The sequence below is a fragment of the Meleagris gallopavo genome, chromosome 6 (genome assembly GCF_905368555.1).
Source record: "Meleagris gallopavo chromosome 6, MGAL_WU_HG_1.1, whole genome shotgun sequence".
Classification (NCBI taxonomy): Eukaryota; Metazoa; Chordata; class Aves; order Galliformes; family Phasianidae; genus Meleagris; species Meleagris gallopavo.
Window position 1 is genome coordinate 5,336,100 of NC_139409.1, and position 15,019 is coordinate 5,351,118.

The 15,019-nt window shown below is 37.5% G+C and overlaps 1 protein-coding gene across 1 annotated transcript in view; it reads left to right on the forward strand.

Moving 5' to 3' along the window:
* Positions 1-1,251: 1,251 nt before the first annotated feature.
* Positions 1,252-15,019, forward strand: part of LOC100543469 (sodium channel protein type 5 subunit alpha-like) — a 39,065-nt gene continuing 25,297 nt past the window's right edge. The window contains exons 1-9 of the mRNA XM_085226975.1: positions 1,252-1,547; positions 2,582-2,700; positions 3,374-3,463; positions 4,496-4,624; positions 7,743-7,834; positions 8,639-8,860; positions 9,791-9,854; positions 10,684-10,828; positions 14,121-14,315. Coding sequence (XP_085083101.1) covers positions 1,275-1,547; positions 2,582-2,700; positions 3,374-3,463; positions 4,496-4,624; positions 7,743-7,834; positions 8,639-8,860; positions 9,791-9,854; positions 10,684-10,828; positions 14,121-14,315 — 1,329 coding nt within the window. The 5' untranslated portion in view covers positions 1,252-1,274. The remainder of the gene's footprint in view (positions 1,548-2,581; positions 2,701-3,373; positions 3,464-4,495; positions 4,625-7,742; positions 7,835-8,638; positions 8,861-9,790; positions 9,855-10,683; positions 10,829-14,120; positions 14,316-15,019) is intronic.

A 15,019-nucleotide genomic window follows, 5' to 3' on the forward strand; every position in this document is an offset into this window, starting at 1 on the left:
CAGCAGAATTAAGCATAGAGGCTATCCCAGTTCCATCACTGATGCTACTGGAATTATTATTATTATTATTATTATTTTGAGAACTCTATCTAATGTACCTGACTGTATCAAATGACTCTTAATTGCCAAATGTGGTGTGAGAGTATCTCAGATACTGTCAAGGTATCCACAGGTACTCAAGACTCATTGTCAGCAAAGTGTTAGTGAAAAACAATATCAAGCAGCATTGTGCATTTCGTGGTGGGATGCATCCTGCCTTTTGTGCACTTTTGATAGGTCCTGTGAAGGTAAATGAGTAATTCCAGGAAAAAGCTCTGCAGAAATCTGGAGGCATGGTTGAAACTTGGATGTTTCACAGACTCTTCATTTTGAGCTTGAAGGCTTTTAAAAGATTCTTGTACAAGAAACTTTGTTTTTTGTTTTAATGCTGAAGAACAGACAGTGCAAGTATTCTCTCACCACAAATTGTAAACCCTCAGCTGCAGCCACATTCTATCAATGTTGGGGAAAAAAAAAAAAAAAAAAAACATTGTGAGCACAGAAAGGCTTTCATACATGCCTAAGTGAGGAAAAGAGTTAAGAATGTAGTTTGTAAAACAGCATGAGCAAAGCACAAATGTAACGAACAATTCAGCAGAATCAGAGGAGAGCAAAGTTCAAGACCTTTAAGGTAAAAACCTTTTATTTCTTGATGCATTTTTACTATGAGCTGTGAATATCTCCTAGGACATACTCAGACCTCAACTGTACAAAGCTCCACTGTGATAAACTCAACGTTGGCCTTGGTTTGGGCAGGGCATGGATCTGATGAGCCTCTTCCAATTAATTATTTTGTGTAACTACGGGATCAGGAGGGGTGGTAGATATGCAACTACTGTTAGCAAGAAGTGCAGAAATTAAAGTGTGAGGTTGCTAATACTGTGAGTTCCTTCAGAGAAACAATTCAGTGGTTGTCAAAGTTTTGGTAGAGACATGATTTTGACGCATCCTAGATGGAAAAAGAGGAAGGAAAAAAGCATCTCTTTTGCAACCTGGATTGTACAGGATAAATCCAGAATTAACTGCTGATCTTCATGGGTTTTGTTTTATATTACCCTTTCTTCTAATTGAATGTGTTTCTAATTCCTTCTTTATTTTCACACAGGATTTCACAGAAGGAAAAAATAATTTATCTATTTCATTTTAATTATTTTATTTCTTTTCCTATTAATTTATACTGATCAAGAGCTTTCTCTTTTAAGCTATTTCTAGCACTGAAAACAAACAGAAGGAAAATGGATCCCTTGTTTTGGCCACTGGAAACTATCAGCTTTCAACGGTTCACTCCTGAGTCCTTGGCAGCAATTGAGAAAAAAATTGCTGAGAAAAAAGAGAAGCAAGCCAAACTTAAGCAGGAAACTACTGACCAAGAAGTTGAAGAGGATAAAGTGACTCCTCAGCTTGATCTGAAAACCTGTAAAAAACTGCCATCTCTCTATGGTGACGTTCCTGTGGAGCTTATTGGGGAACCCCTGGAAGATTTGGATCCGTACTACAGTGATCACAGGGTTAAAATTAAAAAAAAAAAAAAAAAAAAAAAAAAAGATTTTTTTTTTTTTTGTTTAATTTTATCTGCTATAGTCGTAAGAGATAATGAAGGTTGTATTCAGAAGTTGCTGCTTTTGGATTGCAGACAGATCTGTAAACAGATTTTAGAACATTACTAGTATTTGTTGGGGGTAGGCTGCTAACCTATGTCCTGTACTATGTAACTACAAGGTATTTTTAAGGCCCAGTCAGTAATCAGAATTGAGTATGAGAATACACTGGATAGATTTTGATCAAAAATAGGTTCTGAGATAACTGATGCTTTGTTACTCAGAAGAGTTTCTATGAAGTATGTGAGGCTGAACTCAGTGCCTGACAAACAATGGGTCACCTGACTTACTGCAAATGCTTTTGCTTAATTGCAAATATACAAACTAGGTGAGGCATATCTGAAATGTTTCCAGTACTCTGTATAGCAAAAAGATGAATTTGCTTTAGACAACATCAATTCTTTGTTACTTTGTGATGTCTCATTAGCTTTGTTAATTGTACAGTATTGAGATTGCGTACACTCCATGCCACTGCAACATGTTTTTCTTTGTTGCCTATAGCAATATGTGAATTAGATGCTGTAGGATTCTCTTCCAAATTAGAGGTCTATTGTATGATTCCTTATTATACCTGAAGAGCAGAATGTTCCACCCACTCTGATGTTGCTGTCCGTAAAATAGATCAGCAACTCACTCCAGTGATTGTTTAATCAGAGAACATAAAGAAGGCTTTGTAATTATTGGTGAAAAGGGCCTTCCAGAGACTTTTTTCTCAAAGTAAACAGAATGATTGATGGAAAGAAAATAAGACTGATTGCACCAAAGGCATCTGCACAAATGTTAGTTAGCTGTTTTTGATTAAAGACACTTAATTTTACTTCATCTGCCAATAGTACCGAGCTGCAATGGACCTTATGGTAACTAGGAGGTAACTTACACAGCTGCTTGATAACTTTATTTCTTTAAAATATTTCATATGCTATGATTTTTCTTCTTTTTAATAGACTTTCATGGTGATCAATAAAAGACGGACTATTTTCCGGTTTACTGCCACACCTGCCTTGTGTATACTTGGTCCTTTTAATCCAATCAGAAAAGCAGCAATTAAAATTCTGATCCATTCATATCCTTTGGTTGAGTTCTGTCGTTTTAATTTTAGAATGTATGGTGCACATTCATGTGGTTCTCTTCATATTAATCAAATTATGGCTTTGATGCTGAGAGCAAAACTATTTACAAGAGACAATATTTACAAATATTCACTACATTTTAGTTTTTAAAAACTCCCATTTGAAGAATTAGATTTGAAGATGCTGTTACGAAACAACATTTAGAAGCAAGAGCATGATATTTTAGCCCTTTTCCAGAGCTTTTCATGAATTTCCAGTATAGTGGCAAGCTTAAAATTTTAGTTAAAAACAAACCAGGGACTTTTTCATAATTAAAACATGAAGAACGGGAATTACAGCAGTGCTTTGCTGAAAGAGTTTGGTGTTTCCCTAAAAAGGGTATTTCAAGCTCAAGTTTATACAGCTCTGAGCACCAACTTCTCATGTATTTGGAAAAAGATAAATATAGTTTGAAGGAAGTTAAAATATAAAGACTTGCAGGTGCAGAGCTGTAAGTCGAGTGGTTTCTGTTCTTTCTGCCAGATATTTGTTTTCCTTTAGACTTGTTCAATTGTGGGAATAGATCCCTCAGTATGGCTGACTTTCAATGTATAGTCATGCCATTACTAAAAGTAACTTTCCTGAACTTCACTGTTTTATAATCTTTTTCCTTAGCTTATTATTCACATTATTTGTTGGCTTTATTACACTGACTGTGATACTCAACTGTGCTTCCATGGCTATAAATAAACTTCCACCAGAGTTCAATGGGACTGAGTAAGTATCTCAATTGCCTTTTCTTCACTCTAAGGAAACTAACACACAAGACTGAAGAAGAGTAAATAATGTGGTGTGCTAATTCTGGTGTTCAAAAACCCTCAGAAAGACTGCTGAGGTAAATTTGAGATTACTGTAGTATAGTTGGTCTTTGTGGAGCTTCAGCCTTTTTTCTTAGAGGCATACACATGTGGCTACTTCTGCCATCTGCTGTAATGCAGAAGAAGGTTGGCCCATTTTCCTTTGGAGGATTCAGCCTTCCAGAGAAGTTGTACAGCTCTAAGTTATAGGATAGGATGAGATAGAACGGGATGAAATAGACAACCCAAGTGTTGTCAGACTCTCCTCATAGGACCTGCTTTCCAGCTCTTTTACCATGTTTGTTGCCCTCCTTTGGGAGTTTCCTGTTCAACTGCTCACAGTAGAAAGCCATGTGTTTCGAATGTCATCTTACCTTTGGTAATTGTACCCTTTACTCAGTTTAACTTGAATGAATATTCTGGAATTAAAACTTGAAATTGTGCCTGTGGCATCAGGGGTTCCATATTTTTAATTGCTCTTATTTTGGGGTAAGGACAGTGATAATGATTGCTTAGTTCTATGTAGACCTTATTTTGGGTACAGAATTTTTGCTAGAATAAATTTACAAACCATGCAATCTTTTCAAGGTTTGCAGAAAAAATGCCTTTTGTTGCTACAGTTCTGCCAAAATGTTAAGGCCATGGTATTTTCTGCCCTGCTTTAGAACATATACATGGGCCTTCATTATTTTTAATAAAAGCTTATGAGCTAATCTTCATCTAGAAATAGTATGGTATACTTAGATGAACATTTGTAATCATACATCTACATGGAAATTGCACTGAAACTCAGGGATGCATCTTTTTATACTCGTGAAAGTAATCTATCCTGTTGGTTCTACTTTTGTTTCCATCCTGTCATTAAATCACAGAAAAGGTAGAATGTCCTTGAATGTATTTCAGTCTCATTTATGTTTTTATTTCCGTGTCTTTAATACGTTTTCCTTCTCAGACACCTCTTTACTGCCATATACACTGGTGAAATATTGATAAAAGTATTAGCAAGAGGACTGGTTTGGAATGAATTTACCTTTCTTCGAGATCCATGGAACATTCTGGATTTTGCTGTTCTTGTGGTGACGTAAGTAAGGCTTAATTTTTCTTTCACACTCGAGGACAAATGTACAAATAATATGCTATTTGATGTTCCAAAGTTCTTTGTAGTAGTTGACATTCTATGGCTTCAAAAGTTACTGTTTCAGTCACCCCCTGTGTATCTGCTGCCCAGGGAGAGAAAAATAGTTTTAGACTTTAAAACAAGACCTAAATGTAAAGACTTAATTTTTTTTTTTGACTTGGCTTTAATTTGCTTCGTATCTTACTGCATTTTCACATTTAATAGACCTATTTTCTCAACTTAGTGCATTCTTATCTTTCTATTAAGAGTTTTCTGCATAGACAGCCAAAACCAAGCATGCCTTATGTTGTGGATCAGATGAAGCTCAGTTGAGGAGGATTCAAAAGACATCAACACAAAGGTGTTGAATGATGTGCTGATAAGTAGCAGATGAAATCTAAGTAATGTAAAGCTTTGCTGAAGGAAAAACAGACCTCACTTTACATATGCAGCTAGGAGCTCAGAAATAGATTTCAGTAGTTGGGAAAAACATTTGGAGTTTAAATAAGTGATCTGGTGAAAACACTACTTCATGTGCACTTATGATCAGAGAATAAAATAGAAAATGAAGACATCAAGGATGAGAAACAAAGTGGAGTGCAAAGTTATTTTCATACATAAATCTTTACCTAAAATCCAGAAAAAATGTAGTTTTGCACCTGCAGCCTTGAAAGGTGACAAAAAAATACAGAGAAGGATGAGTAAATGTACACATTGTGTTCCAGGTAAAGAGAAACTATGTAGTGTAGAACTCATGAAAAAGAAAAAAAAAAAACATACAGCAGGAACATGGTAGAAATCTCTAGCACAGGGTCAGAAAGAGAATAAATCCTTTTTATAAAAACATAGGTGAAGTAAAGATGCAAACTGAAGTTTTCAGATGGCAGAATGAAAATGAAGGGTTTAGCTTTTCACAGCATGCGTAGGTGCATTACCATGGGAGGTGGTGGATTTATTGTGTTTGGAATGTTTCTGGACAGAATGCTGGAGGAGATCACATTAAGGTTTTTAGGTTGTCGTCTTCAGGAAATCCCTGAGCTACAAGTTTTCTAGAAGAATGAAATCTTGACCTTGATTCAAAACTCTTCTGTAAGCATTTGTCATGGGCCATTCTTAAAGATGGGATAAGTGGCCAGACAGATCCCTGCTGTGATCTTATTTAAGCTCATAGTAAAAGCAGTTAGCTACGTGGACAATAAATGAGGAAGAAAAGAAGTTAGAATTTGCATCTCAAATGCAGAACACTTATCTTGAAAGCAAGATAGTCTTAAAGCAGAGAACAGATGCACTCAAAGCCAAGTCTGAGCTTTCAAAATTTTCCCTGCCATTTAGCATTGCTAAATATGTTTTTTTGTTTTTAATATATTAGAGAATGTAGATTGAAAGGGACCTTTAGAAACCATGTGTTTCAAAAGTGAAGTTAAATTAGGTTGCTCAGGATCTTGTCCAGTCAAGTACTGAGTTTCTCTGAGGATGGAGATTCAGTAAACCTCCCCAGGCAACCCATCCCAACTGCATTTTGATTTATTTCTCCCATTTACGTAATTGGAAGGTCTTGTGTAGTAACTTCAGTCTGCCATCTCTCATCATTTCATGAGAAGCTTCCAGGAACAGGACAACTCCAAGTTCAGCTGAACTTGGTCTTTCTCCTTCATCTTTCCTACACATCCCTTTAGAATACCTTAGTCAAGATTTCCCTGTTGAGATAAGGGGACCTTCTGCTGCACTTGGTTTACTCTGCAGAGTGGAGTGATTCCTGTGCTTTGAAGAAAATATCCTTAAAAAAAAAATCAAACCTGCTGTTCTAGGGGTTACTTTTCCCTATGAGAATTTCTCCTGGGTTCCTGCCAAGCAAGTGTCTGAACGTGCTGGGTCTGTCTGAAAGTCCAGAAATTCATCCTCCTGTTTATCTTGCTTACTGGTCCCAGGGTCTATGAACTTACAGAATATAATGGGCTCAGTAACAAAGACAGCTTACAATTTCTGTATGCATGACTAGTTTTCCCTCAAGAGTAATAAGTTATGTACTCAGATGTCATCACATACAATCTACAAGCCTCTAAGGATTTTAGACTGAAGAAACGTACACAATCAGTAGCTATCAAGTAGTCCACCAGCTGTATGCACAGTTACATTTTGCAGTCTTGCTTTGCTTCACATACTCCCGATTCATTTGTATTCAAGCAGTTATAAGCACTTTTCTATATATTATCTACAGTATATGGAAATTAACAGTACTGTTATTACTTCAGGTACTTTAATCTTTCAGGCTAGGCAAAGCTATAGTGGTCTGATCTGTCGATGTTAAGTCATGCTTTGACTGAGCAGTTGCCTAGATCATCCCCAGAAGTCCTTTCCAAACTGTTTCTCAGATTGTTATTGAGACTTCATGTTTTAAGGAATTCTGTTACCAGTTATGGTCTCATTTAAAGAAGGGTCACAAATCCATTCTCACATGAAGGTCATCTTACAAAGTATGAGGTAGCCAGATAAAGTGTTGTATAGACTGTAAGAGCTTCATATTCCTTATTTTCTATCATTTCCAAATTGCTGAAAAAATTAAATGGAAAATGGTTTCTATATTCAAGTTTTTAATTGACTGCCAAAAGTTACAAGCAGTACAGAATTAACATATTAAAGCTAATTTTGCTCAATTCCCTTTCTATAAAATATATATAATGTAGTTTTATGAGATAGTTGCAATATCTGTGTTCAGTTTAATAGGTTGTTTCAGCATATACTTTCATGTAGCCTTCTGAATCAGTCAGTTTGAAATGATGTGATTATGTCATTGAAAGTTTTATATTTATTGACATTTTTGATGGATAAACATTTAAAGATTTAAGTATCCAAATCCTTAGGAAGAAAATCTTGCTGTTTTTCTTTTGAGTGGCACTGTTCAAAAGGCTCATTATTTTATAATTATCCCTAAAAATGAATTTAGATTCCAAGCTTCAGACTTCTACTTTAGGATATATTTAACCTTTTTCTTGTGTTTATTGTATTAATTACTGTATTCTGTATTCATACTCTCTGAAAAGATGGATCTTTATCATTCAGCTATGATGGTTTAATTTTGTAGGTATGTTACTATCTGTACAACATCAGGCAATGTTTCAGCTCTTCGCACTTTCCGAGTACTGAGGACTTTGAAGGCTATTTCAGTAATACCAGGTAAGGAGCAATATGTATTACTAATCATCTCCTTACTTCAACAGAGATTTATTAATTCCTCTCCTTTTCATAGAATAACCAAGGTTGAAAAAGACCTCTACTAAGATCATCCAGTCCAACTGCCCATCTATCACCATTACTTCCCACTACACCACATCCCTCAGTACAACATCTAAACATTTCTTGAGCACCACCAGGGTTGTGTTGTCTGGTCACTTTGTGTCAGTTAACGTGGTCCTAAGATGTGACTGTTCTGCAGTGTGTAGTAACATTCAGCAGTATGCTAACAGTGTTTCATCATCCTTACTCAAAATGATTTTGCCCCGGGCAGATTTTTCTATTTCTCCTCTTTCTATACCATCACTAATGCTCACTGTTATTTACTTATGTCTTTTCTGAACAGTGCACCCTATCCAATTTCTTCTCTTAACATAATAATTGCTATAATAGCATATTCCTGGTTTATGTTACACTTCATTAGCTTAAGCTGCTATAATTAGTTTACCAGAATGTTGGCTTCACAATGTTTAAAAAATGTTATTTCATAAGAGGTTGTTTAGCCAGCATATTAAGCTAGATGACACCTTAAGTTGTAATATTCAAGCTAGCAAAATCAGTTTTAATAATGATCAGGAAATTTAAGTAAAAAAATACATTGCTCATCATTTTTACCTTAATACTGTGAAGCTACAAGATCATTTACACTGATTAGTTTTTAACATACTCAAAACTGTTATATGTTGTCATCCAGCAGTGTCGTTACATTCTTCTCAGGATGCATATTATTGAATCTTATTTTTCTAGGTCTGAAAGTCATCGTGAATTCACTTATTGAATCTGTTAAGAAACTTACTGATGTGTTGATCTTGACTGTTTTTTGCTTGAGTATATTTGCTCTAGTAGGCCTGCAGCTTTTTATGGGCAATTTAAAATACAAATGTGTCCTCACAAATACTACATACAATGACACACTTTGTAAGGATATCAAGATATATAACAAAAGTGAAACAGGTAAATTTTATTATTGTCTCCTTTTATGTCATCTGTGCATATTCCTACACCTGACTTGTTTTTAACACAAATGTTACATAACAATTGCATGCGTTTCCCATGAGAAGACATTTGCAAGAGTAGGGATATGAAATCTCTAGGATGGCTAACTGAGATTAATGAGCCTAGTATTTAAGGAAAGATTAGCCAGTCTATGTGATGCACAGGCTATATTTTCTGTAAGCAGCTGAATAATCAATGAATAGACAGATTTATAACTAAGAAATATACAAGAAAGCGAGGCTTTAGTCACGCTAAAGAAGAATGGATGGAAAGCTTACCCATGTCCTGGGCTCACTGAGAAGACTCCAAAAGACGCAATCTCCAAAAAAATCCTTCTCTAGTAGTAGTCAGCTCTTAAATGGAGTCTAGGAGAGATGCAGCCAGACTCCACCCCTACCAATAGCACAGGAGAATTGTCTTCACCTGTGCTCCCAGGGCTGACTCACTGCTTGCCTCAGGTGGTCAATCAGAGGCTCAGGCTGTGATTCAGCAGTTCCCATATACTACCTTACTTCTTTACCTATGCATGTTGGGCAGAGATCCTTTTCTTAAGGGAACTGTGCTCAAATTGAATTTATTTTAACATAGGCTGTGTTGTTCAGGGATTTTGACTATCTCTTTTAGGCATTCCTATGTTTACAAAAATGAATAAAATCTTACAATAAATAAATTAAAAAAAAAAAAGAAAAATTTCCATACCTAGGGATGGATCTGCAGAGAAACAGCCCTAATATGATTTTCACTGAGATTTTGTATATTAGGCCATCATTTATAGTGCATTAATGTATGGCTTACTATGTGTGGTAGGAACTGAGTACGTGAACAGTCACTTGAACCTGGAGAAGCTTAAGGCAACAACTTCTGAGTTACAGATTTATTATTATTATTATTATTATTTATTAGATATCTGTGCCCGAATGAATGGAACTTATGACATACTGCTCTGTGGTTATGGTGGGAATTCTACGTAAGTGGAAAAAATGGTTTCAGTACTTTCTTATTTTCCCCTCTACATGGATTTTGGCTTTATTTTTGGTGCGAGGAAAGACTGATGATTTTTCAGAAAGATGGATTTTTTCTTAATTCTTAATTTTATTAATTTTTTCTTATTTTCTTTTTTTCATAATATTTAATCTCAGAGAACAAATGAATGGTAATACTAGAATGTCCACAGTTATAGATGTACTTTCTTGCTAACTGCTGGTAATATAATTGGTAATGTAGAATATGAGAAAAAATAGGAGGGGACAGATCAGTAAAGAATGTGAGGTATTAACAAGTTCTCTTCATCCTGGTGGATTGTTTAAATGTAAGCATAGTTTTATGTTTTCCCCCTTTGTTATATCTTTGTATGTACCCCACTCAAGAGGAGAGTTTCTGTCTATTCAAGTCTGTACCACAATTCTGTGACAAGTCAAATGATTTTCCAGGGTTGTCTGATATAAATCAGTTCTTCTAGAATCACAGAATGGCTTGTTGGAAGGAAACTTTAAAGTCATTGAGTTCCAACCCTCCTATCCTGACCTGTTTGCGCCCTACCATATCAGACTGCTCAGGGCTCTATCCAGCCTGACCTTGGCACCTCCAGGGATGGAGCATCCACACTTTCTCTGGGCAGCCTGGTCTGGTGGTTGAAACTAGATGATCTTTGAGGTCCTTTTCAATGCAGGCCATTCTACGATCAATGAAACTGGAGTTTCAGATGAGCTGAACAAATCTCTACATGGTGCTGTGAACTAGAGTGCATTAGAGTATATTCTAATACTGCAAGTGTAAATATTGTTCTCTTTATTTAGAGGTGAGTGCCCTCAAAACTACACATGTTTGAAACGTGGGAACAATCCTGACTTTGGCTACACAAGTTTTGATCATTTTGGCTGGGCCTTCCTTTCTTTATTCCGTCTGATGACACAGGATTCCTGGGAGCGTCTGTACAGACAAGTAGGTACTTTTATTACCTGCTACACTGACTTTAGACATGAAGTTCAGAAGTTGATGTCCAGTAGAAAAATCTGCACCTATTTTAACATTACTGTTACAAAACTTGTTTTAGAACCAATATTAAAGAAGAAGCTTCAATTGGTTAAGTTGTAACACTTTCTGCAAGTGACATTGAATGGCAGCATTCTTAACATGAGCACTAATAGTTTCGTTGGAGAACACACTTAGAATAGTGAGCAGTAAATAAGTATTTTAATTATGACACTAGCAAAGGATTGGGGATGTGTAAGAGGTCCAGTTAGTGAGTTTCCTACTGCTGAAAGAGCTGTGAGGACTTGCATACTCTGTTTTTCTCTAAATCCTGACTCCTCATCAAACCTTTTGGCTCAGAACAAGTACACTTAGATTTCAGAGTGTATTTTGATAACTGGAACTAAAAAAAAAAAAACAAAAACCAGAGCCTTTTATGTTTTACTTGTAACTTTAAACTTCTGTTTTTTTGTTTTGTTTTGGTTTGGTTTGGTTTTTTTGACATAAACCATACAGAAATTGTATGCAGAGATCTTTCTGGATCCATTATACCTATACATTGTCTATGCTAGAAGAGAATTATCTTCTGCCTTGTTCTGTAGTTTTCATATGGTTCGCTTTAACATCTCGTCAACAATTTCTATTGATTGAGTTTTTTTTTTAATGGATACATCTGCAGATGACACCAACTTGGTTAGGGCTGTTGATCTGCCTCATGGTAGGAAGGCTCAGCAGAAGAGATCTGGGTAGGCTGGATTGATGGGTTGCGCCGAGTCTCATGGCATTCAGCAAGATCCAGTGCCAGGTTCTGCACTTTGATCACAACAATTCCATTTTGTAATATGGGCTTGAGAAGGGTGGCTGGAAAGCTGCCAAGTACAAAAGCATGTGGAAGTGCTGGTAAACAGCCAGCTGAACACAAGCCAGAAAGTGTGTCCAGATGGCCAAGAGGCCAGTGGCATTCTGGTTTGCATCAAAAATAGTGCAACCAGCAGGAGCAGGAGGTGGTCGTGCCTTTGTGCTGGCATTGGTGAGGCTGCACCTCAGGCCTTGGGCCTGTCACTACAAGAAGGATACTGTTACTCAGACATGTCTAGGGAAGAGCAAGAAAGTTGTTGATGGTACTAGAAAACAAAGCTTAAAAGGAGTGGCTGGGGGAACTGGGCTTGTTTACTGTGAAGAAAAAGGTCCCCCACCACATCCTTATCTCCAAATTGGAGGAGTGTGGATTTGATGGCTGGACCACTCGATGGATAAGAAACTGGTTGAAAGGCCGCAGACAGAGGGTGGTCATCAATGGCTTTATGTCTAGGTGGAGGCCGGTAACGAGCGGCGTCCCCCAAGGGTCTGTCTTGGGACCAGTGCTCTTTAACATCTTTATCAATGACATCTATGATGGAATCAAGTGCACCCTCAGCAAGTTTGCTGATGACACCAAGCTGAGTTGTGCGGTCAACATGGTTGAAGGAAGGGATGTCATTCAGAGGGACCTCGAGAGGCGAGAAAGGTGGGCCTGGGTGAACCTGCTGAGGTTCAACACGGCAAAGTGCAGAGTTTTGCACTTGGGCCGGAGGAATCCCAGGCATCCATACAGACTGAAGGAACAGTCCTTGAAAGCAGCCCTGTGGAGAAGGACCTGGGGGTCTTGGTAGATGAAAAACTTAACATGAGCCAGCAGTGTGCCCTTGCGGCTCAGAAGGCAAATGGGATCCTAGGCTCCATTAAAAGAAGGGTGGCCAGCAAGGACAGGGAGGTGATTGTCCCCCTCTACTCTGCTCTCGTGAGGCCCCATCTGCAGTACTGTATCCAGGTCTGGAGGCCCCAGTACAAGAAAGACAGGGAGCTGTTGGAGAGGGTCCAGAGGAGGGCCATGAAGGTGATCAGGGGACTGGAGCACCTCCCCTATGAGGATAGGCTGAGGGAGCTGGGTTTGTTCAGCCTGGAGAAAAGAAGGCTGTGAGGTGACCTCATTGCAGCCTTTCAGTACCTAAAGGGAGCCTACAAACAGGAGGTGAATCAACTCTTTGAAAGGGCAGATAATGGCAGGACAAGGGGAAATGGTTTTAAGATGAGGGAGGGGAGATTTAGGTTGGATGTCAGGGAGAAATTCTTTACAGAGAGAGTGGTGAGGTGCTGGAACAGCTGCCCAGAGAGGTTGTGGATGCCCCATCCCTGGAGATGTTCAAGGCCAAGCTGGATGGGACCCTGGGCAGCCTGATCTAGTATTAAGTGTGGAGGTTGGTGGCCCTGCATGTGACAGGGGAGTTGGAGATTCATGATCCTTGAAGTCCCTTCCAGCCCTGGCCATTCTGTGATTCTGTGGCCTTATCACTCTCTACAAGTCTCTGAAAGGAGGTTGTAGCGAGGTGAGGGTTCTCTTTTCTAAATGGCAAGTGATAAGATATGAGATTACAGCCTCAAATTGCACTAGGTTTAAACTGGATATCAGGAAGAATTTCTTCATAAAAAGGATTGTCAAGCATTGGAATGGGCTGCACAGGGAAGTGGTGGATTCCCTGTCCCTGGAGGTATTTAGGACACTTCAATGTTGCTGTCAGGGACACAGCTCAGCAGTGGACGTGTAGGATTGGGTGGGTGGTAATACTAGATGATCTTGAAGGTTTTTTCCAATGTAAACAGTGGTGTATTCTTTCTGCCATTTCAAGGTCATGTGGTTTTTGTTTCCTAATGTCTCAGAGCTTGATTTTTAACCATCTCTTCCATTGCTATTTAAAAAAAAGTAAGAATAAGCACTCTAATTATTGCCTCTTATTAACTGATGATAGAATTATTTAAAAATTCTAAAATATGCTAGCTTTCTTTCTTGTTATTTTCAGTAATTTCTTCTGTAGTCACCTGTATATCTCTTTACAGATGAAGTTGCCTTATCATAACTTAAACTCTGATCATTTGTCCGATTTGCTGAGAATTACTTCATTTAATTTTCATAAAAAATTTTGTTCATTCTTCTTCTGAGCAATATAGAGCATCCTTATGAATGCTTGAATAGAAATACATTGTATTATCAGAGTTTTTAAGATCTACAGTTTATTTACTTGAGGCCATATGAGCTCCTGATTTGATGTATTCCTAGACCCTCTGCATAACCTAGACCAGAGGTAGATCCTGCTACTGTGTCAAGAAAACACTGCAGTATCTTGATCTCTTGCATTGTATAGGAAAATAGGTTGCTAATTTGTAATCCTACTGCAAATGTTTGTATTTTAAAAATCTGTTATGATCTTTCCTTTTTTTCTCATAGACTATCCGTTCATCTGGGAAGAGCTACATTTTATTTTTTATAGCTGTCATCTTTTTATGCTCATTTTATCTCTTCAATCTAATATTGGCTGTAGTAACTATGGCATATGAAGAGCAGAACAGAGCTACTCTTGCTGAAACACAGGCAAAGGAAAAATTGCTTCAGGATGCTAAAGAAATTCTAGAGAAAGAACAGGTTTGTAAATTGTTTTATATAATACAGAATAAAATATATATTTTTTCTTATATCCTTATATCCTCTCTTTTCTATTACCGTCTGACAAATGAAGTACATGTAGAGATACATGCATCCATGAGGAAAGTTGACATTTCTTTAATTTCTTGAGATTGATGTTGGAATGCATATGGATTTCAGGATTGTGTAAGAATACCCACTTTCTGAGAGCCACTGTGTTCAGCTGAGCTCTTTTTGAATGATTGCACACGGAATGTTTGCCAATTGACAAGAGCAGGATAGACAATCTTTGCCAGGCTAGTATCCTTATTTCCATGTTCATGTAAAGGGGCATCCAGAAACTGCATTAGTTTCTTTGCTGTTGGCTTTTCACACACTGCAGATTTATATTTTCCTCTTCTTGGCATAGTACTGCCTAGATTGTTTAATTTCCTGGCCTGTAGTGGACTTGGGATTACCTTGTTTTATTTTATTCCTGAGAAGTTAAACTCTCAGCTGAAGCAAAAATACAGATTGAAAATCATTGGTAAGGTATCATTTATCCTCTGAATTTTATGGAAGATACCTCTAATTTGCAGTTAGCAATCAGAAAAATAAGAGGACTTACAAATTTTCCATAGCAACTATCCCATTTCATTGTTAAGATGAAAAGCATCACTGTTGTACCAAATTTCTTCTACAGAGCTGTGGATAAGCCTGTGCTA